The 27,784-nt window shown below is 43.6% G+C and overlaps 1 protein-coding gene across 2 annotated transcripts in view; it reads left to right on the forward strand.

Annotated features, from left to right (window-relative positions):
• Window positions 1–27,784, forward strand: part of LOC122558236 (meckelin-like) — a 125,202-nt gene extending 97,418 nt beyond the window's left edge. For both annotated transcript variants that reach the window (XM_043706587.1, XM_043706586.1), the window contains exons 21-28: window positions 3,670–3,810; window positions 7,174–7,254; window positions 8,708–8,824; window positions 9,912–10,028; window positions 13,716–13,820; window positions 18,667–18,769; window positions 22,476–22,618; window positions 27,166–27,784. In XM_043706587.1, the coding sequence (XP_043562522.1) occupies window positions 3,670–3,810; window positions 7,174–7,254; window positions 8,708–8,824; window positions 9,912–10,028; window positions 13,716–13,820; window positions 18,667–18,769; window positions 22,476–22,618; window positions 27,166–27,246 (888 nt within the window). In that variant the 3' untranslated portion in view covers window positions 27,247–27,784. The remainder of the gene's footprint in view (window positions 1–3,669; window positions 3,811–7,173; window positions 7,255–8,707; window positions 8,825–9,911; window positions 10,029–13,715; window positions 13,821–18,666; window positions 18,770–22,475; window positions 22,619–27,165) is intronic.

Below are 27,784 nucleotides of genomic sequence, written 5' to 3' on the forward strand. Positions count from 1 at the left end.
TGGAGTCAAGGCCCAGTGTGGAGTGGAGTCATGGCCCAGTGCGGACTGGAGTCAAGGCCCAGTATGGACTGGAGTCAAGGCCCAGTGCGGATTGGAGTCAAGGCCCAGTGCGGATTGGAGTCAAGGCCCAGTGCGGATTGGAGTCAAGGCCCAGTGTGGACTGGAGTCAAGCCCAGTGTGAACTGGAGTCAAGGCCCAGTGTGGACTGCAGTCAAGGCTCAGTGTGGTTTGGTGTCAAGGCCCAGTGCGGATTGGAGTCAAGGCCCAGTGTGGAGTGGAGTCAAGGCCCAGTGTGGAGTGGAATCAAGGCCAGGTGTGGACTGCAGTCAAGGCCCTGCGCAGACTGGAGTCAAGGCCCGATGTGGTCTGTAGTCAAGGCCCTGTGCAGACTGGAGTCAAGGCCCCGTGCGGACTGGAGTCAAGGCCCAGTGCGGAATGGAATCAAGGCCCATTGCAGACTGGAGTCAAGGCCCATTGTGATTTAGAGACAAAGCCCATTGCGGAGTGAATTCAAGACCCAGTGCAGAGTGGAGTCAAGGCCCTGTGCGGACAGGAACCAAACCCGGTGTGGACTGAAATTAAGGCCCTGTGTGGACTAGAGTCATGCCCAGTGCGGAGTGGAGTCAAGGCCCAGTGTGGACTGGAATTAAGGCCCAGTGCAGATTGGAATCAAGGCCCAGTGCAGACTGGAGTCAAGGCCCAGTGCAGACTGGAGTCAAGGCCCTGTGCGATTGGAGTCAAGGCCCAGTTGGACTGGAGTCAAGGCCCTGTGCGGACTGGAGGTTAGTTGCCAGTATGTACTGGGTTGGAAGGCTTGTTGTTCTGAACTTTTTATTCCTCTATTTTCTAAATTATTCCTACAGTCAGTGATGCTGAACTTCTTACTTCTTTGCTTTTGTAATTTGTTTTTCCTCAGGACTTGTGCTGAAGGTTGGTACCTTGTACCTAAGATGGCGCCATAAATGGCGACTTGTAAACTTATCGCTGTACTCACTTGAGTACATGTGACAATAAAGCTAATTCAATTAATTCAATACAACTGTTTACAATTTATATCTTGGATGTGGGGACAGAAAGTGCTATAGCCATTTTTGCAGATGACATTAAAATAAGTGGGGAAGTAAGTTGCAATGAAGAAATAAGAACTTTACAACTGGATGTGGATAGATTACATGAATGGGCCAAAAATTGGCTGTTGAATTTGGATTGACAAAGTTAATGCAGAAAGGATGTGGGGCAATCTCGAATAAGTGGATATAGTTTCAGGATAAGGGCGAGAAGGTTTAAAACAGAGGTGAGGAGAAATTACATCCCTCAAAGAGTCATGAATCTATGGAATTCTTTACCCCAGAGTGTGATGGTTGCCAGGACACTGAGTAAACTTCAGGGGGACATTTTTAATTTATAGTGTGTTGAAGAATTATAGAGAGTGGGCAGGAAAATGGAGTTGAGGCTGTGATGAGATCAACCTGGATTGTATTGAATGAAGGAGCAGGCTTAAGAGGCTGACTTACCTACTCCTGAAGAAGGGCTTATGCCCAAAACATCGATTCTCCTGTTCCTCGGATGCTGCCTGGCCTGCTGTGTTTTTCCAGCATCACATTTTTCAACTCTGGTCTCCAGCATCTGCAGTCCTCACTTTCTCCTTACCTACTCCTGCACCTGTTTCATATGTGCTTCTGATCATCACTGAGCTGTTTGACTGAGTGAGCATCACTGCTGAGTACAATCCTCTGCCTTCCTAACATCCCTGTACATCTTCATGGCCAACATGACGTCAGTACATCAGTCAGAAGCTGCTAACCGAACTGGTGGTTATTGCATTTTTGTCTATGTAGATCATTTTAACAGTGGGTGTGAAACTTATGGAGACATTAAGGGTTTCAGGCAAGCCAGATTTTTTTCCCCCCCCACTCACAGCCTTCTGGCAATTCTGTTCTGGCTAGAGGAAGATGAACAACAGAGGATAGGACAAATACAGCGGCAAAGATAGGGAATTTGGATATAAGTAGGGGTGCTCCCAAGAGCCTTACCATCCTAGTAAAGTGGACAGGCCCAGGAGTGTATCCATCCCTGGCTGCAGCTGTTAGTTTTAAACATTAATGAGTCAAAATGTGCCAAAAATCAGTCACGAGATAAGCAATTGCTTATGGGGCTGAAATCTGTCCAGATTGTCCATATCATTGAGCAACAAAGTGGTCGCGGGTCATAAAATGATGAGACCTGCAAAAGGTAATCTTCACCACCCCCTCTCTGACTGTCAAAGACCAAATACCACTGCCAGTGATCCCGATTCTGGAAAATTAACCAGGACCTATCATAACGGTGGAGAATGTGTTGCTGGAAAAGCGCAGCAATTCAGGCAGCATCCGAGGAGTAGGAGAATCGACGTTTCGGGCATCAGCATCCCTCTCCTGTTGAAGGACTTATTCCTGAAACGTCGATTCTCCTGCTCCTCGGATGCTGCCTGACCTGCTATGCTTGTCCAGCACCACACTCAACTCTTATCTCCAGCATCTGCAGTCGTCGCTTTCTCCTATTATAACAGTGGGCTGCTGAGGCTACACTGATATTGTAGGTCAGACAGATGGCTGGGTCATTGCTCTCGGTGTATCAATAATGCCACCCTCTGTGGCAACATGGTGTCTGGTAGGAAATTGCTGGTCTTGGTTATTGGGAACAGAGGCTAAGGGACGTTATGCCAATAGTTTGTTTGTTTATTCATTTCTACTTGGGATCCTCGCAGGAGAATGTTTAGCCAATATAGTCCATTTCTTCAGAGAAAGGTTCTCCCATTGACTTCACTCCCCCCATTAGGTTCGACCATCCAGTCTCTGGTGAAACCAATATGACATTCTGATGGCCATATGACATTATCTTGAAGTGTCATGAATACTTGAGTTCAGCATTGATGTAGAAATTGATACTTGAGGAGACTTAGTTCCCCCAAACTAATCCTAACCAGTCAATGCTGAGGCAGGGCATCATTATACCACCAATTACCAACTTCCATACATATAGCATCTTTAAAACGTTGCAGGGTAACTCACAAACAATCCATGATACCAAACCACACAAGGAGTGACTATGTCATATGTCCAAAAGTCTCACTGAAGAAGTAGGTTTTAAGGTGTATCTTTAAGGAGAAAAGCAGGTAGAGAGGATGAGTTAGAGAGTTTAGGGTCTTAGCAACTGAAAACATGGTGTCCAGTGATTAAGCAATTAAAATTTGGTTTGGTCAAGGAGCCAGAGTTAAAAGAGCTCCATTCACCTTGGCTTCCAGTGATTACAAACTAGACTTGAATGATCTGACTTCCTTGACTGAGGGTCTTACTGCAATGGCTCTTAGCGCCTTCTTAGTAGCAGGTTCAAATATCAATGTTTACAGCACTGACAATGTTAACATTCTGCTACAGCATTCCAAAATAAATCCCACTACCCCGTGCTCTCCCATTAGCCCTGTATCCTGCTCTACTCCTGAAGCGCTGTCTACTTTACCCTTAAAAGGAGTCTTGTCAGCAACATCTGCAGCTCCCTTTGGTGAAATGTTCTGTGCTGCAGTGCCAATCTGCATAAAGAAGTTCCTCTCGCTCTTTCTCCTTCATTCTCAGCAGAAGACACAAATTTGGCCGCTGTAATGAATTCCTGTTTACATATTTTTAATTCCAGGTCATTGGCTTGAAGAACATTGCCCGAAGAGATCTGAATTTGAATCTGCATCCCGAACCTGATGTCAATCTGGCTCCCTGGAGTCCAATTCTCCGATACGGAATAGCGGTATCCATGTGGCTGGCAGTCGGTTTAGCTCAAGTAAGACATTTTCAGACGCTTCAGTTATTGTGCTGGGGGCCCTAACAAAATGGATAGTGGTTCCATCAGCGTCATGAAGTAAACCGACCAAGAGTTTAGGTTCCTTATCCTACCACAATCACATTTTTCCCTCATATGACTGTCATACTGCTGGCAGCTAAAGAGAAGCTTTCCATAAGGAATGATTTGATTAAACATAAATCTTTTTAAGAATTTGAACAGTTGGACACATGACAGAGGACTTTGTTTCAGTCAGGAGAAAGGAAACTGGGAAGATGAGAAGGCCTTACATTTCAACAATGTCTCCTGCAATCTCCAGCCAAGCCACACTCCTTGCGCTCAACAGATGCTGTTGTGATGTAGGCAAACCAGTAGTCAATTTGCACACAGAAAGATCCCATAAACAGCAACATGGTGATATCTGGGTAACTGGACAGCTGCACTCAGTGTCAGCCAAGTGCCCCTAATAGGCCTTTCAGGTAGTTGCTTGTGGGCAGAAGGCCATCACTGCTCAAGTTTGATGAAACATCACGAACCTCAAATGTTAACTCTCTGTTTCCTTTCCCTGCTGGCCCCCAGGTTTCCAGCATCTGCAGAGTTTTGTGTTTTTCTTCATATGAATCTTGGTTAGGCATACACCAACCAAACTAAAATAGATTATCAATGTATCATGAGCCTGTCAGACCCAACCACTGGTTAATGATGTTGACTTTGTAAGAGAGACTTTCGCTTCGGACAGTATAGTCTAGTTTGCAACAAATTGGTGGGCTCTTGTGGTGCAATTGTACTGTCCCTACCTCTGCACTAGAAGAGCTGGGATCATAGAGTCGTAGAGATGTACAGCACAGAAACAGACTCTTCAGTCCAACTCGTCCATTCCGACCAGATATGCGAACCAAGTATAGTCCCACCTGCCAGCACCCGGCCCATATCCCTCCAAACCCTTCCTATTCATATACCCATCCAGATGCTTTCTAAACACTGTAATTGTATCAGCCTCCACCACTTCCTCTGGCAGCTCATTCCATACACGCACCACCGTCTGCGTGTGAAAAAGTTGCCCCTTAGGTCTCTTTTATACCTTTCCCCTCTCACCCTAAACCTCTAGTACTGGATTCCCTGACCCCAGAGAAAAGATTGTCAGGAATAACCAATTCAATTACGGAATTTAAAAATCCCAAAACCTTTGTCATTATTTTAAATGCAACAGAAACATTTATACAACATTTGTTAGCTCCGCATTGGCGGGTCAGAAAGTGACTGGAATTTCTTGAGTAAAAACAAAATTGCAGATGCTGGTAGCTTCTGAAGAGTCACTGGACTCAAGAGATTAACTCTGTTTCTCTCTCCACAGGTAATGCCGACCTGCTGAGTTTCTCCAGCAATTTTGGTTTTCTATTTTCAGTTCAGAGCTGAAGTCTGAGAGCTTTGTTGCAGATGTGAAGTTATTTTTGTAACCCAGGAGACATTGTTTTCTGTAAATTGTTCTCATGCTGTAAGAGGGTGATGTGGTGGCTCAGTGGTTAGCTCTGCTGCCTCACAGCGCCAGAAACTCAGATTCGACTCCAGCCTTGGGCGAGTGTCTATGTGGAGTTTGCACGTTCTCCTTGTGCCTGTGTGGGTTTCCTCCCACAGTCCAACAATGTGCAGGCTAGGTGAATTGGCCATGCTAAATTACCCATAGTGTTCAGGCATGTGTCATATTAGTCAGGGGTAAATGTAGAGCAATAGGGGAAGGGGAATGGGTCTGGGTGGGATACTCTTCGGTGGGTTGGTTGGGCCTAATGGCCTGTTTACACACTGTAGAGGTTCTAAGTGCATTTGCCTGTGATAGGTGCTGACCATGTTTTGGGCACTTGCCTATTGGTGACAAGTAATGGGTTTGCTTGATTTCTGTGTTTATTCATTTCCATTTGGAAGGAAGATGCTTGGTGCTGGAGACGGGCAGGGCAGGCACCAGTTCTCTGGCATAAATACACCCTCTTGCACCAATTGTCATGGGGGGCATGGAGTTATAACAGAGCAGTCATAGAGTTATACAGCACAGAAGAGGCCCTTTAGCCCGTCTAGTCTGTGCTGACTAATGCTACTTTCCAGCACTAGGCCCATAGCCTTGAATGTGACATTTCAAGTGCTTATCCAAATACCATTTTAAGGTTGTGAGGTTTTTCACCTCAACTACCCTCCCAGGCACTGCATTCCAGATCCTCACCACCCTCCAGGTCAAAATAAATTTCCTTAAATCCCCTCTAAACCTCCTGTCTATTACTTTAAAATTATGCCTCCTTGTTATTGACCCTTCAGCCGAGGGGAGCAGCTGCTTTCTATATGCCCTGTCCACGTTCCCCATAATCTTGAACACCTCAGTCAGGTCTCCCTTCAGCCTTCTCTGATCCAAACTGAGGTTATCCAGTCTGTCATCATGGCCAAATGCTCCATCCTGGGAAACATCCTGGTGAATCTCCTTTGCATCCACTCAAGTACAATCACATGCTATAGTGACCAGAACTGCACACTATACTCCAGCTGTGGCCTAGCCAAAGTTTTGTACAGTTGAGACAGCACGGTGGCTCAGTGGTTAGCACTGCTGCCTCACAGCGCCAGCAACCCAGGTTCAATTTCAGCCTTGGGCGACAGTCTGTGTGGAGTTTGCACATTCTCCCCATATCTGCGTGAGTTTCTTCTGGGTGTTCTGGTTTCCTCCCATAGTCCAAAGATATGTAGGTTAGGTGAATTGGCCATGCAAAATTGTCCATAATGTTTATGGATGCCTAGATTAGGTGCATTTGTTAGGGGGATGGTGTTTTGGGTGGGATACTCTTCAGAGGGTCATTGTGGACTTGTTGGGCCGAAGGTCCTGTTTCCGCACTGTAGGAATTCTATGATAGCTCCAACATAACTTCCCTGTTCTTATTTTCCATGTGACGACTGATAAAAGCAAGTGTCGTATTTATCTTCCTGGCCCATTATCTTGTCCTACCTCCCCCAGAGATCTATGGAGAAGCAACCCAAGATCTCTCTGTTTATCTAAGCTTCCTAGTGTCCTGCCATTCTTTGAGTGCTCCCTTGTCTTGTTAAACAGTCACTAGAAGACACCTGAGAGTAACCTGCGATAAACATCCCTTTGGTTTCTCCATCTCTCCTAGGGTCCTTGATCTTTGCATCTCTCCGTTCACACAATGTGTCGGGTGAGGAAACGCAGGGGCAGGAGGGACACTTATACTGCACCCCTTCCCAAACAAATCTTTGAATACAGAACATGATCACTCTGGGCTAGTTAATCAGTTATTGACCCCTTATTGAAATTGTTTGGAACTGAGCAGACTTTTCCACATTGACCGGAGGTATTCCAATCTTTCACAGGTGCTCTTCTGCGTTGGATTCTGTGAACGATTTGTTGAAGATAAGATTCAGCAGTTTGTAGACTTGTGCTCTGTGAGCAACGTAAGTATCAGGCTTCTCGCTGGCTATTCCACAAAATGGCTCAGTTATTACACAGTTACTGGGTGAAAACAAAACAAAGGAAATCTCTGCCCTGGCACGGTGGGACTGAGCCACACCATCTAAAAGTTTCCTTTTGTCTTTACTGAGTTTGCCAGTGATCCAGTGTACTACGATTGAATTTATGTTTATCACTGGCATGGCCAATATTTATTGCCCATCTGTAAGTGCCCTTGAATTGATTGACTCACTCGGGCGTTTTACAGGGTCGTTAAGAGTCAATCACATTGCTGTTGTTGTGGAGTCCCATGTCGGTCAGACCAAGTAATGATGGCAGATTTTCTTCCTTAAAAGGGACATTAATGAGTAAGACAGAGATTCGCAACAAGCAATTTATGGTCATGATTAATGAGACTAGCTCCTATTTCACATTTGTTAGTTGAATTTAAATCCCTCCTGGCTGCTGTGATTTGAGGCCCTGGATGTGGGTTTGAGACTCAGTCTCAGGATTACTGGTCTAAGTGATATTCCCAATGTGCTGCTGCAATCTTCTTAGTATTGGATCCAGCCTCTTACTCCAAACTGAAGTGAGATTATCGAGTCTAACTCTGCACTGGGGAAGCAATGACCATTGAAGAGAGGAACTGATCTGTAGTCAGTACCAGAGGGCTGCATCCGAACTAAACGTGGACCTTCCAGGCAACTACCAACTATCTGTGAATGTTCTACAGCCAATAAAGTGCTTTTTGAAGAGTTGACTCTATTGTGATGTCGTATATCCAGGAGCCAATATAAAGCCAAGCTGCCACAAACAGCAATGTGCTGTTTGACCAGCTCATGACCAGCTCATCTACTCTTTGACGTTGATCTGGCGATAAGTATTGGTTAGGTTAGTATCCTTTGAAACAGTGCAGTGGGATCTTTGACATCCACCCTGAACGAGCAGATGGGGATTTGGCGTAATATTTCATCCGAAAGATGCCGCCTCCCATCATGCAGCACTCCCTCAGTACAGCCGCAGAGCGTCAACCTGGACGTTTGTGCTGGAGCCTTAGGCTGGGCGCAATCCCAGAAGACTATAACTCAGAGAAAAGCATTCCTACCAACTGAACCACGATTGTGCAATTAACCTCTGAAAAATCACCTCAGCTCATGCCACCAATGAATAACCAAGGAGCTACCGTGAAAGAGCAGTGATTAAAAGACCTAATTTTATTTTCTATCTCCGCTTAAATCACTTGCCAATATGGCATGTTCCTCACCTCATTTTGCATTTCCTTTTGACCCTTTCCACCTTTCACAAGCAGCTTGGTGTCAGATGGAAATGACCCAGTTGGTTGTCGCCTGTGATTTTTGTCAAATTTCACTGAAAGAAGTTGAATTTGGATTGGGAATACGAACATTGTTTTCTTTTATATCAAGTATAAATAATATTCTCCAATTAAATTCCATCCAGGTATCGGTCTTGGTCTTGCTGCACAGGTGCTATGGCTACTACATCCATGGACGGTCTGTACATGGACAAGCTGATATTGGTATGGAATCAATGTATCTCAATCTTAAGAAAGAAGAGGTAATCAGATTTTGTAATTGATTAATTTTAATTAATTGTAAGTTTCCATCAAATGAGAACATTAAAAAATTAGGAATTAGGATAGGATATATGATGTCTTGTATTTCTTCCTCCATTTAATGAAATCGTGGTTGAATCTTTATCATAATTCCGCTTTCCCGCCTTATTTCCATAACCCTTGAATTTCCTTTGACCCTATCCGTCTCAGAACTGTCAGAACCAGGGACCAGGCATCACTGGCTCGGCCAACATTTAATGTCCATCTCAGAGAGTCATTAACTACGTTGAGATTTGATCATTGGTGGGTCTGGAGTCACATGTAGTCCAGACCAGGACTAAAGGACGTAAAAGAACCAGATGGGTTTTCCTGACAGTTGTTTCATGGTCATCATAAGTCTCTTAATTCCAGATTTTTAAAAAATTAAATTCAAATTCTACCATGGCAGGATTTGAACCTGTATTCCCAGAACATTACTTGGGTTAATAGTCTAGTGATAATACAACTGGACCATTGCAGCCCTCTGTGATAGAGAATTCCAAAAGGTTCACCATCTTCTAATGAAGAAATCTATCCTCATCTCCACTATTCAAAGACTATGATCCCTTTTTCCAGACTATTCACTGGGAAAGAGGGAGAAACGTTCCTGATTCTTCCTTCGCGGTTATTTGGATGCTTGGCTGCAGGGAGTACAGGAAAGTCAGTACTTGAGGAAATCTACATCATGGACATTTATTCTTTTCCTTCACCTTCAAGGGAGAAAAGGTTCATACGTTCAAGAACATGCTTTTTCCAGTCAGAATTCCCAGAATTTGCTCTGTCCAGAGGCACCAATGGACCCAGCTGCAGAAACAGTAGGAGATGGCTAAATTACACAGATACATTACACAACAGGTGGCCATTCAGCCAATCAACTCATGTGCCAACTCGTGGTTGCACAATGGGGAAAGAAAATTGATGAAGTCAGTGTATTTTGGGAGGGACTATGGAGATGAGGAGTGGTGGTGATGGGAGTGCAGAGAGGTTATTGTTCAGGAAAGATCAGAAACAATCTGATTACAATGTTTTCTAAATGTTCACTTTTTACAGGATAACCTTTGTGCGATGAGAGGGCTCGAGCCCAATATGGAGGTCCAGACTTTTGAAGTCTTAATTTCTAACAAGGTCAGACAACAATACGATCGGATACTCTCACCGCTGAATGAGGTACTTCAGATTTTATTACTAACAATGTTTCAGGAATTTAATTATTTTAAAAATGTAATATTTGTCCTCACTGCTGTGGAAGCAGTGGTTTATTCAGCAAATCATACAGCATGGAAGTAAGCAATTCAGATCTTCAAGTCTAAACACCCTCCGAAAAGTATCCCACCCAAGCTCCATATTCCTGCATTTCCCATGGGCTACCTACCTAACCTGCGCATCTTTGGATTATGGAAGGAAACCGGAGCCCCCAGAGGAAACCCGTGCCAGGGAAAATGTGCAGACTCCTCACAGGCCGCCACCTGAGAGTGGAATTGAATCCAGTACCCTGGTGTTGTGAGGCAGTGGTGCTAACCATTGCGCTACCATGCCACCCAAGTTATTGTTGATAGCTTGGACTGCATGTTGCTTGTCCTGCACACTAGTGAGTGTGTAGTGAATGTAACAAGGTCAGCAAGCTGGACCTCATAGAATATGAGTTCCCTCCTTAGGGCTGTTAATCTGGTCCAGTCAGGGAGTCCCGACTGATAGGTCTAAACAGGAATGTCAGACATCCTATTCACTCTGAGAGCTGGCTCTGAGGGAGCTGGATCAGTTGGAAAGTCAAGGACTCTTGATCTGTAAACAAAGGGTGACTGGGTGACGGCATACTGACCTCTGTGGAGTTATTTCAGAGTGTGTCTTCAGTTGTTTAGGCCCAAAGTTCTGGACTTCCCTCTGTAATCCACCCTTATTTCCTATCTTTCTTCCTGATATGGACAAAAATTAAATCCAGCTCTTCGACCAAGCCTTTAGTCACCTGCAAAACAATCCGACTCTTGGACTTTTATTTTTTCCTCTGAACATATATTCCTGAGGAGGTGCCCTGGAACATTTGTCTGTTTTAAAACTTGAGGCATTAATTCAAGTTGTTTTTGTGACCTGCCATCTTCTTAAAAGATGAAGTGTTGCACTGACAAACTCAGCTTCTTCCAGTGACAACAGCAGTGTTTGTGACATAGTGTAAGACGATGACAGGCTTAATGGGGGTTATGGGGATTACAGGGATGAGTGAATAAACATAGCTTTTTCCTCAGCTGTCACTTGGTCCTTTTGCCATTCACCTTAAATCAATGTTCACTGGCACTCAGTACTTCTGCTAATGGGAATATTCTCCTTACCTGCTCTTTCCAGATCCTTTATGATTTTGAACATCTCAAACACGATGCATTCACGCCTTCTCTCAGCAAGACAATCCTGGCTTCTGAAAACTATCCAGGTAGCTGATGCCACTCACCAGAGTCACTATTCTTATCAATACTTTTGCACACCGTTTAAAGACTTCCTTAAGTAAGGGGCCTGTAATTAGTCAAAGTACTTCAGCTGAGCTGAACCATTGTTTTATAAACTTTCACCAGTTTTGTGCTCTTTGTTTCCATTCATAGAGCCTGTATCCTCCTCACAGTTCACACTGATTTATGACATCTTCATAATTTGAAATTGTGCCTCACTATTATATCTATAATTTATGTCGTACAGTCCTTCTTATCCTGACACCTGAGGATACCACCGTATACCTCCCAGAAAAACAGTTGCTCACCATCCCTCTCCCTGTCCTGTCAGTCAACTTCATATTGCTCCTATTTAGCTCATGTGATTGATCTTTGCAGATAAGCCTTTTATGTGGCACTTTAACAATTGGCTTTTATTTCAAAGTGCATTCGCATCACGTTGACCACATTACCATCATCAATCTTTAACATAACAGCAGCAAAAATATTAGTGAAGTTTGTTAAATGTGATTTACCCTAAATAGATCTGTGCTGGCTTTCCTTAAAAAATCCATATTTGTCCAAATTATTGTTAATTTTATCCTGGATTATTGTTTCCAAAAGCTTTCCTCACACTGCGGTTAAACTGATTGGCCAGACCTTATCTTCACACAAAAGTATAATAGTTGCTATCTCTCACCTTGAACCTCAGCAAAGTTGGAAGTTATGGCCAGTATAACAACAATTTCCATCCATTTTTCCCTCAGCATCCTCAGATGCATCCCTTCTGGTCTTGATGGCTGCTCAGCATTGAATGCTGTGTTTCTAATACCTTCTGTTTATCAGCATTTAGTGTCTCATCTGCCTGTGCTTTCACTAAGAGTTGGCAACTTCTTCTTTCTTGGAAAAGACAGTTTTTAAGTGCTTATTCAATATCTCAGTAATGCAGTTTGCCTCCAGAATAGGAGTTCTTAATTGACCTTACTCAGCTCCTCAACTCATTCCATTAGCCTTTTTCCCATTTATATGCTTGTAACAGAATGTTGTGCTCACTTAAATGTTATCTGCCATGCTCTTCTCATATGCTCTCTTTGCTTCTTTTATTTAGTTTCTCATCTCCCTTGCATACTGCAAAAGGGATATAGAGGGCTACATTTCCAGCACTCACTGGAACTGGGGTCAGAAGTGGGTAGACTCAGATGTTAGTCCCAACAACCTCCTTGCTGTTTTTTGTCTCTATCTCGTAGCCGTGCTATTTTAGCAGAGGTGGAAATGGGAGCCTGCGAGCACAAAGTCACTGATCAGGCTCGTTAAGAGCTTAATTCAAGTTTCTGTTAGCCTGTAGGCTTCCTGACATTGTGTGGGCATGTTTTGGTGTGTGGATCTGGGCAGTCGATGACTGTGGGGATGGGGGCCAGGGAGATCAGTGTTTCAGATAGTCCTCGAGGCCCTTCCTACACTCTGGGTTCAGCAGCTGCCACAGGCCACCTTTAGTGCGTTTACCTCTACTACGGAGGGAGTGGTGGCCTGGCTACTGATTTTTTTTGTTATTTATTTGATGGAACATCATATCCCTAACTGTCATGGAGAGAGTGGTAGTGAGTTGTTACCTTGAATTAATGTTTCAAATTAAACCTATGACAATATTGGCAGCAGGGTGCTTCCGTATCCCAACTCCAAGTGACCTTACTTTGCACTCTGCTGCCCCATCTAAACTGTAAGGCCCCTGATACCCTTCCCAGTTTAATAACCCACCCACATACTGTGTTCAGTTGGACAGAGGAGCCTCCACCATGCCAAGAAGGCACAACCTGTAAAAATCTGTGTTTGTGTGTGTGTGTGTGTGTGTGTGTGGTATTAGTCTGAGTGTGTTCTATGCATGTGTGTTATGTGCATATGTGTGTGCTGAATAAATTTGTGTCTGTGAGTTGTGTGCATGCAAGCGCAAGTCAAAAACTGTCCCGACTTCTGTTTCCTACCCTCCAAAGGTGAATATAAGAATGTATCAGAGCTGCAAGATTATATAAGATGGATGAGGGTCTATAGAAAGTGAAAGACTGATGGCAGTATATTGGATACATTAAATTGTGAAGATGTTCCCCCTCAGAGATAGAAATATATAGTGGTCACTAATAAATTCAACAGGGAATTCAGAAGAACTTTTTATCGACAGAATGCCAAATGTAGAACTTACTGTGACAGGGAGTAGTTGAGGATGAGAGTCATTTGAGTGGAAGCAAGGTAAGAAAGTGAATGAGAAAGGAACAGAAGTTTCTGTTCATGAGATTAAATAAAGAAGATTGAGAGAACATCTGTGAGCAGCATAAAAACCAGTAGAGAGCTGATCAACCAAATGCTATCTTTAACAAGGACCTGAATCTAATGTGGAATGTGACCTTGAAATTGAGCTCTCAAGTTTGTTTTGTCTTTCTCCTTGAAGGCAGCAAGAGTTAACCGAAGCATTCGTGAGGATTCAGCTACCCTGCAGCAGAATCTGAAAGCCTACTACACAATGAATAAGTTCCTTTCATCCTTCCTTGAACATGTGAGCTGATGCCTTTCATTTCTTTCTTGTCAGAATGAGAGTGGGATATTGTTAATGTGTGGCTGTTGTGGGATTATGAAGCCTCTGGATAGAAGAATGTTAGAAGTTTGTTATAAGGTCAAGGGGAATCACACCTGGGGCACCAAATGGGATGTAGAAAGTGAACACACTGTCCTTTCACCTGGCAATGTGATTTTACCTAATGCAGGTACAAGAGCTCAGTTCTGTTGAATACATCAGCTTAAGTCAGTGTGCATTATGCTAAGAGCAATCATATTACAATTTAGTCCTCTGTCAATTTAACTGTAAAGAACTCTTCGGTCCTACAATTTTAAATCATTTAAATATTATCTTTTTTGATCCTTGAAAATAGAGTTTGACTTTCTGTTTCCTCTCAGGGAGATTTGTGAGTCTTAGGAACTCTCTTCCTGAAAAGGTGGTGGAAACAGAGTCCTTGAATATCCTTAAGGAAGAGGTTAAGCGAGGGGATGGAAGATTATCAGGGATGGACAGGAATGTTAGATTGAAGTTACAATCAGATTAGTCACAATCTTATTCAATAGCAGTTCAGGCTCGAGGGGCCAAATGGCCTGCACCTGCACCTTGTCTGTATTTTGGTATCACAGCCCATTATTTGACCAACAAGGCCAGCAATTAATGTACTACTTTTAACACTGAAGTGCCTTATTGCATTTGTGTCTCAAATACCAGTGAATTACTTTTGGGGTGCAGAGAAGCTATTTGTTTTTGGTGTTGTTGACTGAGAGGTGAATATTATCCAGATCTCCTGTAGAATACCCTGTGATATTTTACTTCCACCTGAGAGGGAAGACAGAGCTTTGGTTTAGTGTCTCTCCAGAAAGACAGCACCTCAGACAGTGCAGCAATCCCTCAGTCATACGTTGGAATGCCGGTTTGAATGATAGTATTCAGGTTGCTGGGGTTGGGTGGAAAACACTGCTTGCTAGTCTATACCAGAAATATCCTACAAACAACATGAGATTACGTAATAAGCAATCCTGAATTTGGTGTCATCGCCCATTCACCAGGAAAACATTTTTCATCTAGCAGTGGCACAGGAATTTATCATCAGTTTTTATGACAATCGATAATGGTTACATGTTCGCCATTAGGCAAGCTTTTAATTCCAGATTTTAATTGGGCTCAAATTTCACTATCTGCCACAGAACATTACTTTGGGATCTGGGTGACTTGTCCATTGACATTACCACCTCCACTTTAATATATGGTACCCTTATGCTGCACTGCGGGAGAGCTCATTTTACAAACATAAACCCCGATACAAGATGGTTTCACATCTTGTATCAGGGTTTATGTTTGTACAATGGGCTGACCCCCAGTGCAGCATTAAGGGTACCAAATCTTCTAATCAGTGGTTTATTCAGCAGATTTATTAAATGCTTGGCTGAGTTCTAAAGAGGTCCTGTGTTGAGTTTCCAGTCTGTGCTGATTAGATTTGTCTCTTTTGGGAGAGACACAACAATTGGTCTTTGAGTAAATAAAAACCAGGCATAATAAACCCAGCAAATAAGACAGGAGAACCTGTGTATCCTCAGAATGGTCAAAATATGGACGTTCCTCCTACACAGCACAGCAAGTGTTAAGTGGAAAGGAATGAGCTTGAGTCTTTTTTGTTTTCTCTGTAAAATAGTCATTCAGCAATGTATTGGTAATATTTACCAGATAGAGCGCATGCAATCAAATCCTACCATTGCAGTTTTGAGAATCTCAGTTCAGATCTTAATGAAGCTGACATCAGTGACTATAGTAGATAGACAGACATAGATTCCACTCTAGGCACGCTTATCCTTTTCCAGATAGTTATGTCACATTAAGACGTGATGTTGCAGTGTAAGGGTGTCTGCCTCACCTTTAGATGTTGTCTTAGTAGTGTGTTTAGTTGGCTTACGTTTGTGTAATGTAGAGTAACATCAGTTAGCACAGAACCCAGACTATGTGTAGATGCATGATATTATAGACATGTAAATAATTAACATTGCAAATAAACTTCAAGATATCTGTTTCAACAAGAACCTGATTTTAAGTGGTGTATGTTTTCTGAACATTTTGGAGAAGGTGCAGCAGGGATTTATAGGATGTTGCCTGGTTTGGAGTGTATTAGCTATAAGAAGAAGTTGGACATATCTGAATTGTTTTTGCTAGAGGATCAGAGGCAGAGGGGCAACCTGATAGAAGTATATAAAATAATGAGAGGCATGGATAAGATGGATAGTCAGAGGGGTTTTCCCAGAATGGAAATGTCAAATACTCGGCGGCATAGGTTTAAGGTGAGGGGGGGGAGTTCAAAGGAGATGTGTGAGGCAAGTTTTTTGCGCAGAAAGTGGTAGGTGTCAGGAACGCACCTCCACAGGGACTGGTACAAGCAGATCCATGAGCAATTTTTAAGAGACCTTTGGAAAGACACATAAATAAGCAGGGAATAGATCATGTGTGGGCAAATGGGATTAGTTTAGAATGACATCATGGTCGGCATAGACATGGTGGGCCGAAGGGCCTGTTCCAGTTCTGGATTGCTCTATGTGAACGAACATGTACAAAGTCACAAGACACATCAGTAACAATGACCATCAAAGTGTCAAATTGTCTTTTTAAAAAAAGGCCCAACAGATTCACTAAAGCCCTTTGGTGAAGGAATCCAGCCGTCCTTACCTGGCTGTCTTGTCTGTTACCTGTTACCATTCAGCACCCAAAGGGAAGTTCTGAGAGATGTAGAGGGGAGCAAACTCAGGAGTGAAAATGCAGATTACCATCCGACCGTTTACCAAGTGAAAATTCAAAAACCAAATGTTTTCATTTTGAAATGACAGACCACCATCTGACATAGAAGTGTTCTAACATTAACAACGAGTTAAATACTTCTGTAAGACTGGTCGGAATGAATGCAATCGCACAGCTGTCCTACTGCCTCTGCTGTCCAAAACAACAAGAGTCGATTCCAAAAGCTTCAATCCGACCCGTTGATCCAACATTCCCAATGACAGGGAGACCCATGCACTCTGCAGTGGGAGAGAGATACTTCTGAAGTGGCATACTTGCAGGGTCAAATAGAGGGCACAGGAGAAAATATGCTTTAATATTGTCTTGACAACAGCTGGGACCCTGGGTGTGGTGTGTTGAACCCTATCAGTAAAAATAGAAGTCTTTTTAAATCACAAAAAAAAATTGTCAAAGAAACAGGATCTTAAAGAGCCTGGTCCAATCTGAACCAATTTTCTTTTGCATAATCTGTTTAACCTTTTGTTCCTCCTCATCTGCCAGTTTTATTTTTGTTACTTCTCCCAATGCATCACCGTTGCCCTAGAATAATTCCCAGTGTAGCTTGGAACTGCTCACCAAATTTGGAAAGATGAGCATGCTTTAATTTTCCTCTTCACAGAATCACTGCAGAATGGGAGGCAGGCCATTCAACCCATCAAGTTCCACACTGACCGTCTAAAGAGGATCCCACCCAAATCCAACCACACCCAATCCTATCCCTGTAACCCTGTACTTCCCATGTCTGACCCACCTAGCCTACACATCTCTGGACACAATGGGCAATTAAAGCATGGCCAATCTTTGGACTGTGGGAGGAAATCAGAGCATCTGGAGGAAACCCACACCAACACAGGAAGAACGTGCAAACTCCACACAGACAGTCACCTGAGGGTGGAACTGAATCCAGTTCCGTGGTGCTGTGATGCAGCAGTGCTAACCACTGAGCCACCATGCCACCTTCTTCTTTAAGAGTACAACTTTATATCTTTTTGGTGACCCCCTCTCCTCATCCTCTGAGATAAGGATACACTTGGGAGGTTGGTATTGTAGTATTAAACTTTCAGAGACTGGTGAAGGAGCAGTAACCATATAAAATGCCATTCTTTGATCCACTGCTGCCAGAAATTGGAGAGCAGCAGGCCAGCAAGATCTTGACCACCTATTTAAATGGTTGGCCAAAGTGCCAGTATGTCCAGTAGCTGTTGTGGCCCCCATTATGCCATCAGCACATGATCCCAAAACTCTCAATAATTACTGACTCTAATCATTGTAAACTGCACTTGTTCTCTTGACTTTACACAAAATTTGCACTGACCCGTTTCCTTGTCCAGTCACCCATTTGTTGGGACTGGGCTGTTACTTGTTAAAATAGCATCTGGAACTTTTCAAAGTTTGTTTATGCTTTTATCACCTATCAATAATTGCCCATCATTGCTGTGGATCCAGAGTCCCATATGAGCCAGACCAGGTAAATCGAGCAGATTTACTCCCCTAAAGGACATGGATGAACCAGATGGGTTTCACAAAAATTGACATCAGGAACATGGATACCAGTAGGCTATCTTTTTATTCCAAATTTTTATTGAATTCAGCTGTCACCATGGTGGGTTTTGAACCCTGGTCCTCAAACTATTAGCCCAAAGTTCTGTGTTACTAATCCAGTGGACTACATCTCCCCCCCCCCCCCCCCCACCAAGCATATATAGGATGTGAGGGAGCATTGTATTATTGGATGAGATATTAAACTGAGGCTTTGCCTATTGAGCAAAGTGCATGTAAACAAACCCTTGGTGTTATTTGAAGAGAAGCAAGTCTTCCTGACAGTCCGGTCAATCCTTAACTGATGCCACCAAATGCGGATTCACTGATCATTCATTTATTCAGGATTTACAAGATCTGACTGTGCATTGGACTTCAAAGATAAATCATTTGGTGTCAAGCAGTTTGTGATGTCTATTTGGGATGAAGTACCCCGTGAATGTTTACCATCTGTTTATATGCAGACTATTCTCTCCATCAATAATCTTACAGAGTGTTCCTTATGCAGGCCTATAAAGACATGGACTACGTGGTCAAGGAAAAGCTCTTCCTGGAGAGAATTCTGGACTTTGAATTTCAACGCTCAGATGACCGGAGTTTTTTTTACAATGGTAAGAGCAGCAAGTTTGCCAGTGTTTTCGAGAATGTCTCTGTTCAGTTTTGTAGCAACCAGGTTTAACACACGTCGGCAGCATTTGCTGCATGTTTAATTTGGCTGAAGAGCATCCCTGAAGCAGTCATACAAAGTTCATGATTAGGAGGGATTACTCACCACAATAGCCACTCTGTCAAATCTAAATGTAGCTCATTGGCTGAACTGACACAGCTGTAATCAGATTCTGTGAAATATTTGTTGCTATTTTGGTGTAATCTGCGGGAAATTTTTTTTGCATCCATTATCTCAAGTTTCATAACAAAAAAGGCCCATTTGCATGTTGCAAAATTAGAATTTTGTATACTGTCCCAGTGGGGAGAGGACATCTTGTGGCACAGCAGCAGATAATATGTGTGCCTTGTGAGTTAGATAGCCCTGGGGGTCATGGTCCTGCATCAGGACTCAATGGCTAAGAAATAGCCAAGCAGATCAGTTATCAACCTGCAAATCCTTCCAACAAGATAAAAGCAAGGGAGACACCTGGTCAGCCATGTGCCCATAGACATTGTCCATCTGATGGAAAGACGGGTAGAATCTCCACTATTGCTGTCCTTAGCTCCAGCCAACATCACGCATGTACCAGTGCATTTTGCCACAGCAACCTGAACTCCATGAGTGAGTTGTAATACCAGGGCCGAGGGGAAGCAAATCAAAACTTGGGTGGAAAATTAAAAAGATTCCATTGAATTACTGGAGCTGCCTTTCACAATTGTTCCATTGTCAGGAGTCTTTTTGCTTGCAGCTGCAGAACTTGAAATAAAACATCTCTCCCGCCTTCCTCGAACTGTCATTCTTCACTAGTCTCTTCGCCAGATGTTCAGTGAAGCGTCTTGAATGGGAAATCGTTTTTTTCTCATTTTGCTTTTATAGACTCATACGGCACAGAAACAGACCCTTCGGTCTAACCAGTCCATGCCAACCATAATCCCAAACAAACCCACTCCCACCTGCCTGCACTTGGCCCATATCCCTCCAAACATTTCTTATTCATGTACGTATCCAAATGTTGTAACTTTACCCACATCCACCACTTCCTCTGGAAGTTCATTCCACAAATGAACCACTCTCAGTGTAAAAAACATTGCTCCTCATGTCTTGTTTACATCTTTCCCCTCTCACCTTAAAAGTGTCCCGTAGTCTTGAAATCCCCCATCCTAGGGAAAAGACACCTGCCATTCACCTTATCTGAACCCCTCATGATTTTATAAATCTCCGTAAGGTCACCTCTCAACCTCCTACACTCCAGTGAAAAAATGTTCAGACTCTCCTCCCTTTTCAACTGCTGTGTATTATGCAACACTTGACCTTCTTTTAAAGTTAATCCAAAACAAAACACCAGGAGAAAAGTGAATTTGGGACCAAACTTGGCCCACATCCTGATAACTGGAGTGTTGTTGCTGAAAAGTTTGCCCCCTCCTAAAATTCCTCTTTCTCTTGCAACCTGCTGGGGCAGGCAGAAAGCAAACCTGATGAAGGAAAAGTAGACCTGAAAAATTCCTCTCTACTCTCTCCCCAAGTCAGACTAAAACCATGCACCAAGGCACTTTGTCACACCTCAGTAGGGTGGTGGGCTGGAAATCAAGCCCCAGCGTCATCACAAAGGTTAAAATTTTTAAACAAAATATGCAGTATTCCCAAACTACCTGAGTTTCAGTGTGAAATTGATGGAAAACACATACCAGGGTTCTGTACTAAACAAGAAGTGCTGTTTATTATAGGTAGTTAGGTTTCAGCTACACTTGCACAATTATAAATAGCAGAGTAAGCGAAATAAATGTTACAGTGGCTCAATGGTTAGCACTGCTGCCTCACTGCGCCAGGGTCCCAGGTTCATTTCCAGCCTCGGGCGACTGTCTGTGTGGAGTTTGCACATTCTCCCCGTGTCTGTGTGGGTTTCATCTGGGTGCTCCGGTTTCCTCCCACAGTCCAAAGATGTGCAGGTCAGGTGAATTGGCCATGCAAAATTGTCCGTAGTGTTAGGTGCATTAGTCTGGGGCGAACATAGGGGAATAGGTCTGGGTGGGTTGCTCTTCGGAGGTTTGGTGTGGACTTGTTGGGCCAAAGGGCCTGTTTCTACACTGTAGGGAATCTGATCTCATTTAATCTAAATGTCTAAACCCTTTATAAACTCTGACTTACACATGCAGGCAGACAGATATAAACTTGAGAATGAAAAGCATGGGTGGGGGTGAAACTGGAAAAACAGTTCCACCGTCACAAGGTCTGTTGGATTGTTTCTCGATGATCTGCAAGTTTCTCCTTAACATTTCTTTTTCCAGATGCTTCCACCAGTTTACAAGAGGCACTGGGTGACTGCTTCACTCCTGAAAGAACTCTGATTTATCCGTCACTCTATGTAGCATCTACTGAAGAAAAGATAAACTGATTTTCTTCAGGTTTAAAGTGGCTTACTGCAGAGAACTGAAAGCATTGTTTTGGCTGCGTCAGGCCCTCTGGTTTTTCTTCTGATCTGATAGAATCCCTACCATTCAGAAAGAGGCCATTCAGCCCATTGACACCACACCAACCCTGCAAAGAATATCCCACCCAGACACATCCACAGTCCCTGAATTTACTTTGTGCTAGCCTACACGTCCTTGAACACTACTGGACGATTTAGCATGGCTAATCCACCTAACCTGCACGTCTTTGGCCTGTGGGAGGAAACTGGAGCACCCAGAGAAAACCCACACAGACACACGGAGAATGTACAAACTCCAGACAGACAGTCACCTGCGGGTGGAATTGAACCTGCTACTGTGAGGCAGCAGTGCTAACCACTAAGCCACTTTTGCTGCCCATTGTCTCGCTCATAGCCCAAACTGTTCAGTGACCTGACAACTAATCACATAGTGGTGGGCAGGCAGAGGACCTTCAACTTTGACCCAGCTGCTCCAGGTTTCTGTGCATGGATATAGGCGTTGGCATGGCAATTGTGGCATTGATTTCTGCCAGAAGTCATTGCCACATGCAGACCTCAGAGACCTGTACAGCTGGAAAGGAAATTAGAGGGAATGCTGATCATGATTCCCTGTGTCAGGACTGGGAACTTCATTCACGTCGTGTAATTTTTAAACTCTGTCCATTGTGGGGGATACATAATGTTTTGCTGTCCCTCTGCCTTCTCACAAAATTATGAAAGAAAAAGACATCTTCAACTATATTTCATATTCTCTTCAATGTTCTTCCCTAAATCTCTCCACTCTCTGCTCCTTTAAGACATTCCTCAAAACCCATCTCTTTGACTAAACATTAGGACCTTAGCCCTCAGATCGCCTTTTCTGACCCAGTCCGAAATTCAATCTGGTTTTCCCTCCCATAATGCAGGTGGATTTTACTGTGACCTGTGGCGTCTTACTAAAGCTAATCATTGTTTCCAGGTCAAAGTCTGCCTGACTGTCTCTTCAAGGTGTGCTGATTTGCTTCAGGTATCTCACCAGACATTCGGTGTCTGGAACCACCACCTTCATGTCAAACTGAAACAGTCTATTTGCCTTGACCCATCTTTGGGCTGGAGGCCATGCCTCTTGCTGTTTGTGAGCATATCTGTCTATTTGTACAGCGTTCCCATTCTGTTTTTACAGCTGTAAGACAACACTTAATGTGAGAGTTTAGAACTCGGTACACGAAGCTCAATCATTTTCCAATCTTATTGTTTTCAGATGACCGGATCCTCTTCAGCAATGTTCTTTATTACGGCCATGAGTTAGTTCTGCTACTGTTTGATATTCTCCTTTTCTCTGTCGTGGATCTGGGTACCCAGGACTTTGTGTTGGCAACAATCATCACTTACCTTGTACAGAAGGTAAGTGACAGCAATTGGACGCTAATCCGATTTATGTAAGGAGCTTGGATTTGTGCTGTGTACAACAGACATACAACACTAACAGTGAAGACAAGGTGTTTGACTCCACCTAGCCTGTCTCCACAGTACTAGGACACAATACATATTCCCCATCTCACCCAAAACCACCAGGGAGAGGTGAAAAACAGATTGAAAACACCAATTTGAGGCATGAAAACATCTCAGGCGCTTGACCCTCCACCATCATTCAGGGTATCACTCTGGTCCTGATTGGCACACGGACTCCTGATTGGTACCTGCCTTTTGTACAAAGGTTTTGCTTTAAATGTGATGATGAAAGAGGAGTGTGGGGACATGAGTAGCTCATTCAGCCCTTCAGGACTGCTATGCCTTTCAGTCACAAGGTGACTGCATTGTATCTTTCACACCTTTGCTGCAGGTCTCTCTGTGCTCTTACCAAAGATCGATCTAGCTATGACTCGAAAGTTCCATACAGCCCTCTATCCAAACCTTTATGAAGAAGAAGGAATTCAACCCTGTCAAGTGTGAGGTTGTCCATTTTGGAAGGACAAATAAGAATGCGGAATACAGGGTTAACGGTAGGGTTCTTAGTAAGGTGGAGGAGCAGAGGGATCTTGGGGGTCTAAGTTCATAGATCTTTGAAAGTTGCACGAGGATAGATTGAGAGTGCTAGGCCTTTTCTCATTGGAACGGCGAAGGATGAGGAGTGACTTTATAGAGGTTTATAAGATGATCAGAGGAATAGATAGAGTAGACAGTCAGAAACTTTTCTCCCCAGGTACAACAGAGTGTTACAAGGGGACATAAATTTAAGGTGAAGGGTGGAAGGTATAGGGGGGATGTCAGGGGTAGGTTCTTTACCCAGAGAGTGGTGGGGGCATAGAATGCGCTGCCTGTGGGAGTGGCAGAGTCAGAATCATTGGTGACCTTTAAGCGGCAATTGGATAGGTACATGGATGGGTGCTTAAGCTAGGACAAATGTTCGGCACAACAACATGGGCCGAAGGGCCTGTTCTGTGCTGTATTGTTCTATGTTCTAAGGTTTTAAATTTCTACCATTCTTTTAATGAAAATATACTTTGTACTTCCACCCTTAAATAGCCTCACTAATTTTAAGATGATGTTTGTGTGACTTTGAAATTCCCTCACCAAATTGATCAGTGATTTTTCCACCTCTCCCTCCTTAAATCCTTTAAACAGTTTAAACACCTTTATCTGACCACACCCTCAGTCAGCTCGACTCCAAAATTTGCAAACGAAGCTTAGGCAGCCCATTACCCTCCAGGTTTTTTGGTGTCATCTGGTGAGCGTGCACTGCATGATCAGATTGAGGTGTTTAAGTCTCCAAAGTCAATCTGTCCTGAGGTGAGATTCTCAATACTGAACACACATGACTCTGAACAAATTAAAGTTAACTTTCTCCGTTTAGTATTCCTATGCCTCCCCTTGATATAGAAGATGGTATTAGTAATAACATTAGCAAATTTGCTGATGATACTAAGCTGGGTGGCAGGGTGAAATGTGAGAGGATGTTAGGAGATTACAGGGTGACCTGGACAGGTTAGGTGAGTGATCAGATGCATGGCAGATGCAGTTTAATGTGGATAAATGTATGGTTATCCACTTTGGTGGCAAGAACAGGAAGGCAGATTACTACCTAAATGGAATCAATTTAGGTAAAGGGGCAGTACAAAGAGATCTGGGTGTTCTTGTGCACCAGTCAATGAAGGTAAGTATGAAGGTACAGCAGGTAGTGAAGAAGGCTAATAGCATGCTGGCCTTCATAACAAGAGGGATTGAGTATAGAAGCAAAGAGGTTGTTCTGCAGCTGTACAGGCCCTGGTGAGACCACACCTGGAGTATTGTGTGCAGTTCTGGCCTCCAAATTTGAGGAAGGACATTCTGGCTATTAAGGGAGTGCAGCGTAGGTTCACAAGTTCAATTCCTGGAATGGCGGGACTACCTTACACTGAAAGACTGGAGCAACTGGGCTTGTATACCCTTGAATTTAGAAGACTGAGAGGGGATCTGATTGAGACATATACGATTATTAAAGGATTGGACACTCTGGAGGCAGGAAACATGTTTCCGCTGATGGGTGAGTGCCGAACCAGAGGACACAGCTTAAAAATACGGGGTAGACTATTTAGGACAGAGATGAGGAGAAACTTCTTCATCCAGAGAGTGGTGGCTGTGTGGAATGCTCTGCCCCAGAGGGCAGTGGAGGCCCAGTCTCTGGATTCATTTAAGAAAGAGTTGGATAGAGCTCTGAAGGATAGTGGAATCAAGGGTTATGGAGATAAGGCAGGAACAGGATACTGATTAAGGATGATCAGCCATGATCATATTGAATGGTGGTGCAGGCTCGAAGGGCAGAATGGCCTACTCCTGCACCTATTGTCTATTGAGACAGAGGCCAACACCCTCATCTAGTCTTGACACAAAGTTACTTCTGATGTCACAGCAGAAGTCAGGCCAATATTGTGCATGGAATCATTGAAACAAGGTTGCATCCATGTGACGTTTGTGTTCCCAGTTTCCAATGCACGTACTCTCTATCGCTGCTACATAGGTAGAGCTGCCTCACCTATACCCTCGAGATACCTGTTTCTCATGGTTTTTATCGGTTTTAGTTCAGAGTGACTCAGCGAACAGGATTATTAAAATGAAAGCCCTCATATAATCAAGGCAGAGATCCATCTGATTACAGGCATATTTGACACAGGCTGCTGTCGCTAGTGGTTACGCCTTATGGTGTGATTCATCAGTGAGAAACAGTGTGCATCATGACAGGAAGTGATGCAGTGTCACATGATCTTGCTGGCTCATGCAGCCTCATGGCAAGATGAAGCCACAGGAAGATGCTTTGTAAAATGAAATGAATGTTTTGCTTCCCTAAGAAGGCTCTGTAAATATTTAGAAGTTCAACGAGACCAAGAGTATTGTCTTTCTATGGGTGCCACCTTGAGGCAGAAATTTGTGTCTTCAAATCTTATGCCAGAAGCTTGATCACAAAATCTTAGCAGACAAACCCAGTATTGGTGGATCCCTTCAAATAGGATGTTACACTGAAACTCCATCTGCCTTCTCAGACGGACATTCAAATATCCTGTGGCACTATTCAAAGGAAAATTATGGGCATTCTCCTTGCTAGGCAGATATGTTTTTAAATTGGATCAGACGCCATTGAGTGTAGGAGTTGGGATGTCATGTTAAGGTTGTAAGGGACATTGATGAGGCCACATTTGGAGTACCGTGTCCAGTTCTGGTCACCCTGAAATAGGAAGGACATTATTAAATTGGAGAGGGCGCAGCAAAGATTTACAAGGATGTTACCGGGACTGGAAGTTTTGAGATGTAGGGAGAGGCTGGATAGACTGGGACTTTATTCAGAGTTGAGAGTGTGGTGCTGGAAATCACAGCAGGTCAGGCAGCAGCCGAGGAGCAGGAGAATCGACGTTTCGGGTGTCGATTCCTGAGAATTTCTGATGAAGGGCTTTTGCTCAAAACGTTGATTCTCCTGCTCCTGGGATCCTGCCTGACTTGCTGTGCTTTTCCAATACTACACTCCCGACTCTGATCTCCAGCATCTGCAGACCTCACTTTCCCTGGGACTTCGTTCACTGGATCGTAGGAAGTTGAGGTTTATAAAATCATGAGGGGGCATAGATAAGGCAAATAGCATAGGTCTTTTGCCTAGGGTTGGGATGTTCAAAACTAGAGGGCATAATTTTAAGGTGAGGGGCGACTTTTTCCACACAGAAGGATCATTTTTGGAATGAGCTGCAAAAGGTAGATGCAGGTACAGATATAACATTTAAAAGATGTTTGGACAGGTACATGAATGGGAAAGGTTTCAAGAGATATGGGCCAAACACAGGCAAATGGGACTAATTTAATTTGGGAAACTTGATTGGACGAGTTGGACCAAAGGGTCTGTGTCCTTGCTGAATGAGTCCATGACTCTTTGAGTATTAATCCTTTGAACAGCCTCATTAAAACAAATTATCTATTGATCACTTCACTGATGTTTGTGGAAACTTACTGTGAACAAAACTGGTTGCTTTACATTTCATGAATGTTGAAAAGTATGGCGCTGGAAAAGCACAGCAGGTCAGGCAGCATCTGAGGAGCAGAGGGAGTTGACGGTTCAGGCATAAGCCCTTCATCAGGAATGTGTGTGTGTGTGTGTTTATGTCGGGGGGGGGCGGTTGGTGGGGGTAGAGGTTGGGTGAAGGGGACTCCAAGATAAATAGAAGAGTGGGGGGTGAGGAGGTGGGGAAGGTAGCTGGGAAAGTGATAGGTGGATGCAGTAGCACTTGACTTGATAGGTTCATGAGTAGCACTTCACAAACACCTCATTGGCTGTAAAGAGCTTTGGAAAATCCTGAAGGTATGACAGGTGCTACACAAATGCAAATTTTTCATTTGCAAATAAAACTTGTTCCATTCAGGTGGTTCAGAACTCATTACAAGTCCATTTTAAACCAACATGGATTTTTTTTCTCTGTTTCTTATGTCATCAGATTCTGGAATCAATAAGGAATACGATTTCAAGAAGGAACTTGGCTGTGAAGACACTGGTAGATGAAAGATTCCTTATCTAGAGTGCCATTACTCTGAAGCACTGTTGTATGGATCGAAACATTTTAATCCCAATTCTGCTCTCACCAGTGTCCTTTTATTTGGAGACCAGTGAGCTGACGTATCAGCCGCTATGTTTAATACCAAAGGTGTGATTGAATGACAAGGTACAAAGTGACAGTCGGTAAAACCAGTACCTCGCAGAGTAAACATTGCTATCAGCATTGAGGGAAGTGGCTTAAGGGAAATGCAGTGGGTGAAGAGAAAATGCCGGCAGGCAATTTGCTGTCTGAATCAAACTGGGTTTTCTAATACCTTTGAAGGCAGCATTTACTTTGAGATTGCTAAAAGCAAGCCTGAGTTGAAACCCCAGGAGTTACTGAAAAATTATTGTTAGGTTCCTCATCACGTTGGTGAGTGTAGGTTGGAAGATTCGATATAACTGTCCCCTGTCCCTCTATTGATCCTGGGGAACTGAATGGCCATGATTTGGAGAGGCTGGTGTTGGACTGGGGTGTACAAAGTTAAAAATGATACAACACCAGGCTATAGTCCAACAGG

The sequence above is a fragment of the Chiloscyllium plagiosum genome, chromosome 17, assembly GCF_004010195.1.
Source record: "Chiloscyllium plagiosum isolate BGI_BamShark_2017 chromosome 17, ASM401019v2, whole genome shotgun sequence".
In the NCBI taxonomy this organism is placed as follows: domain Eukaryota; kingdom Metazoa; phylum Chordata; class Chondrichthyes; order Orectolobiformes; family Hemiscylliidae; genus Chiloscyllium; species Chiloscyllium plagiosum.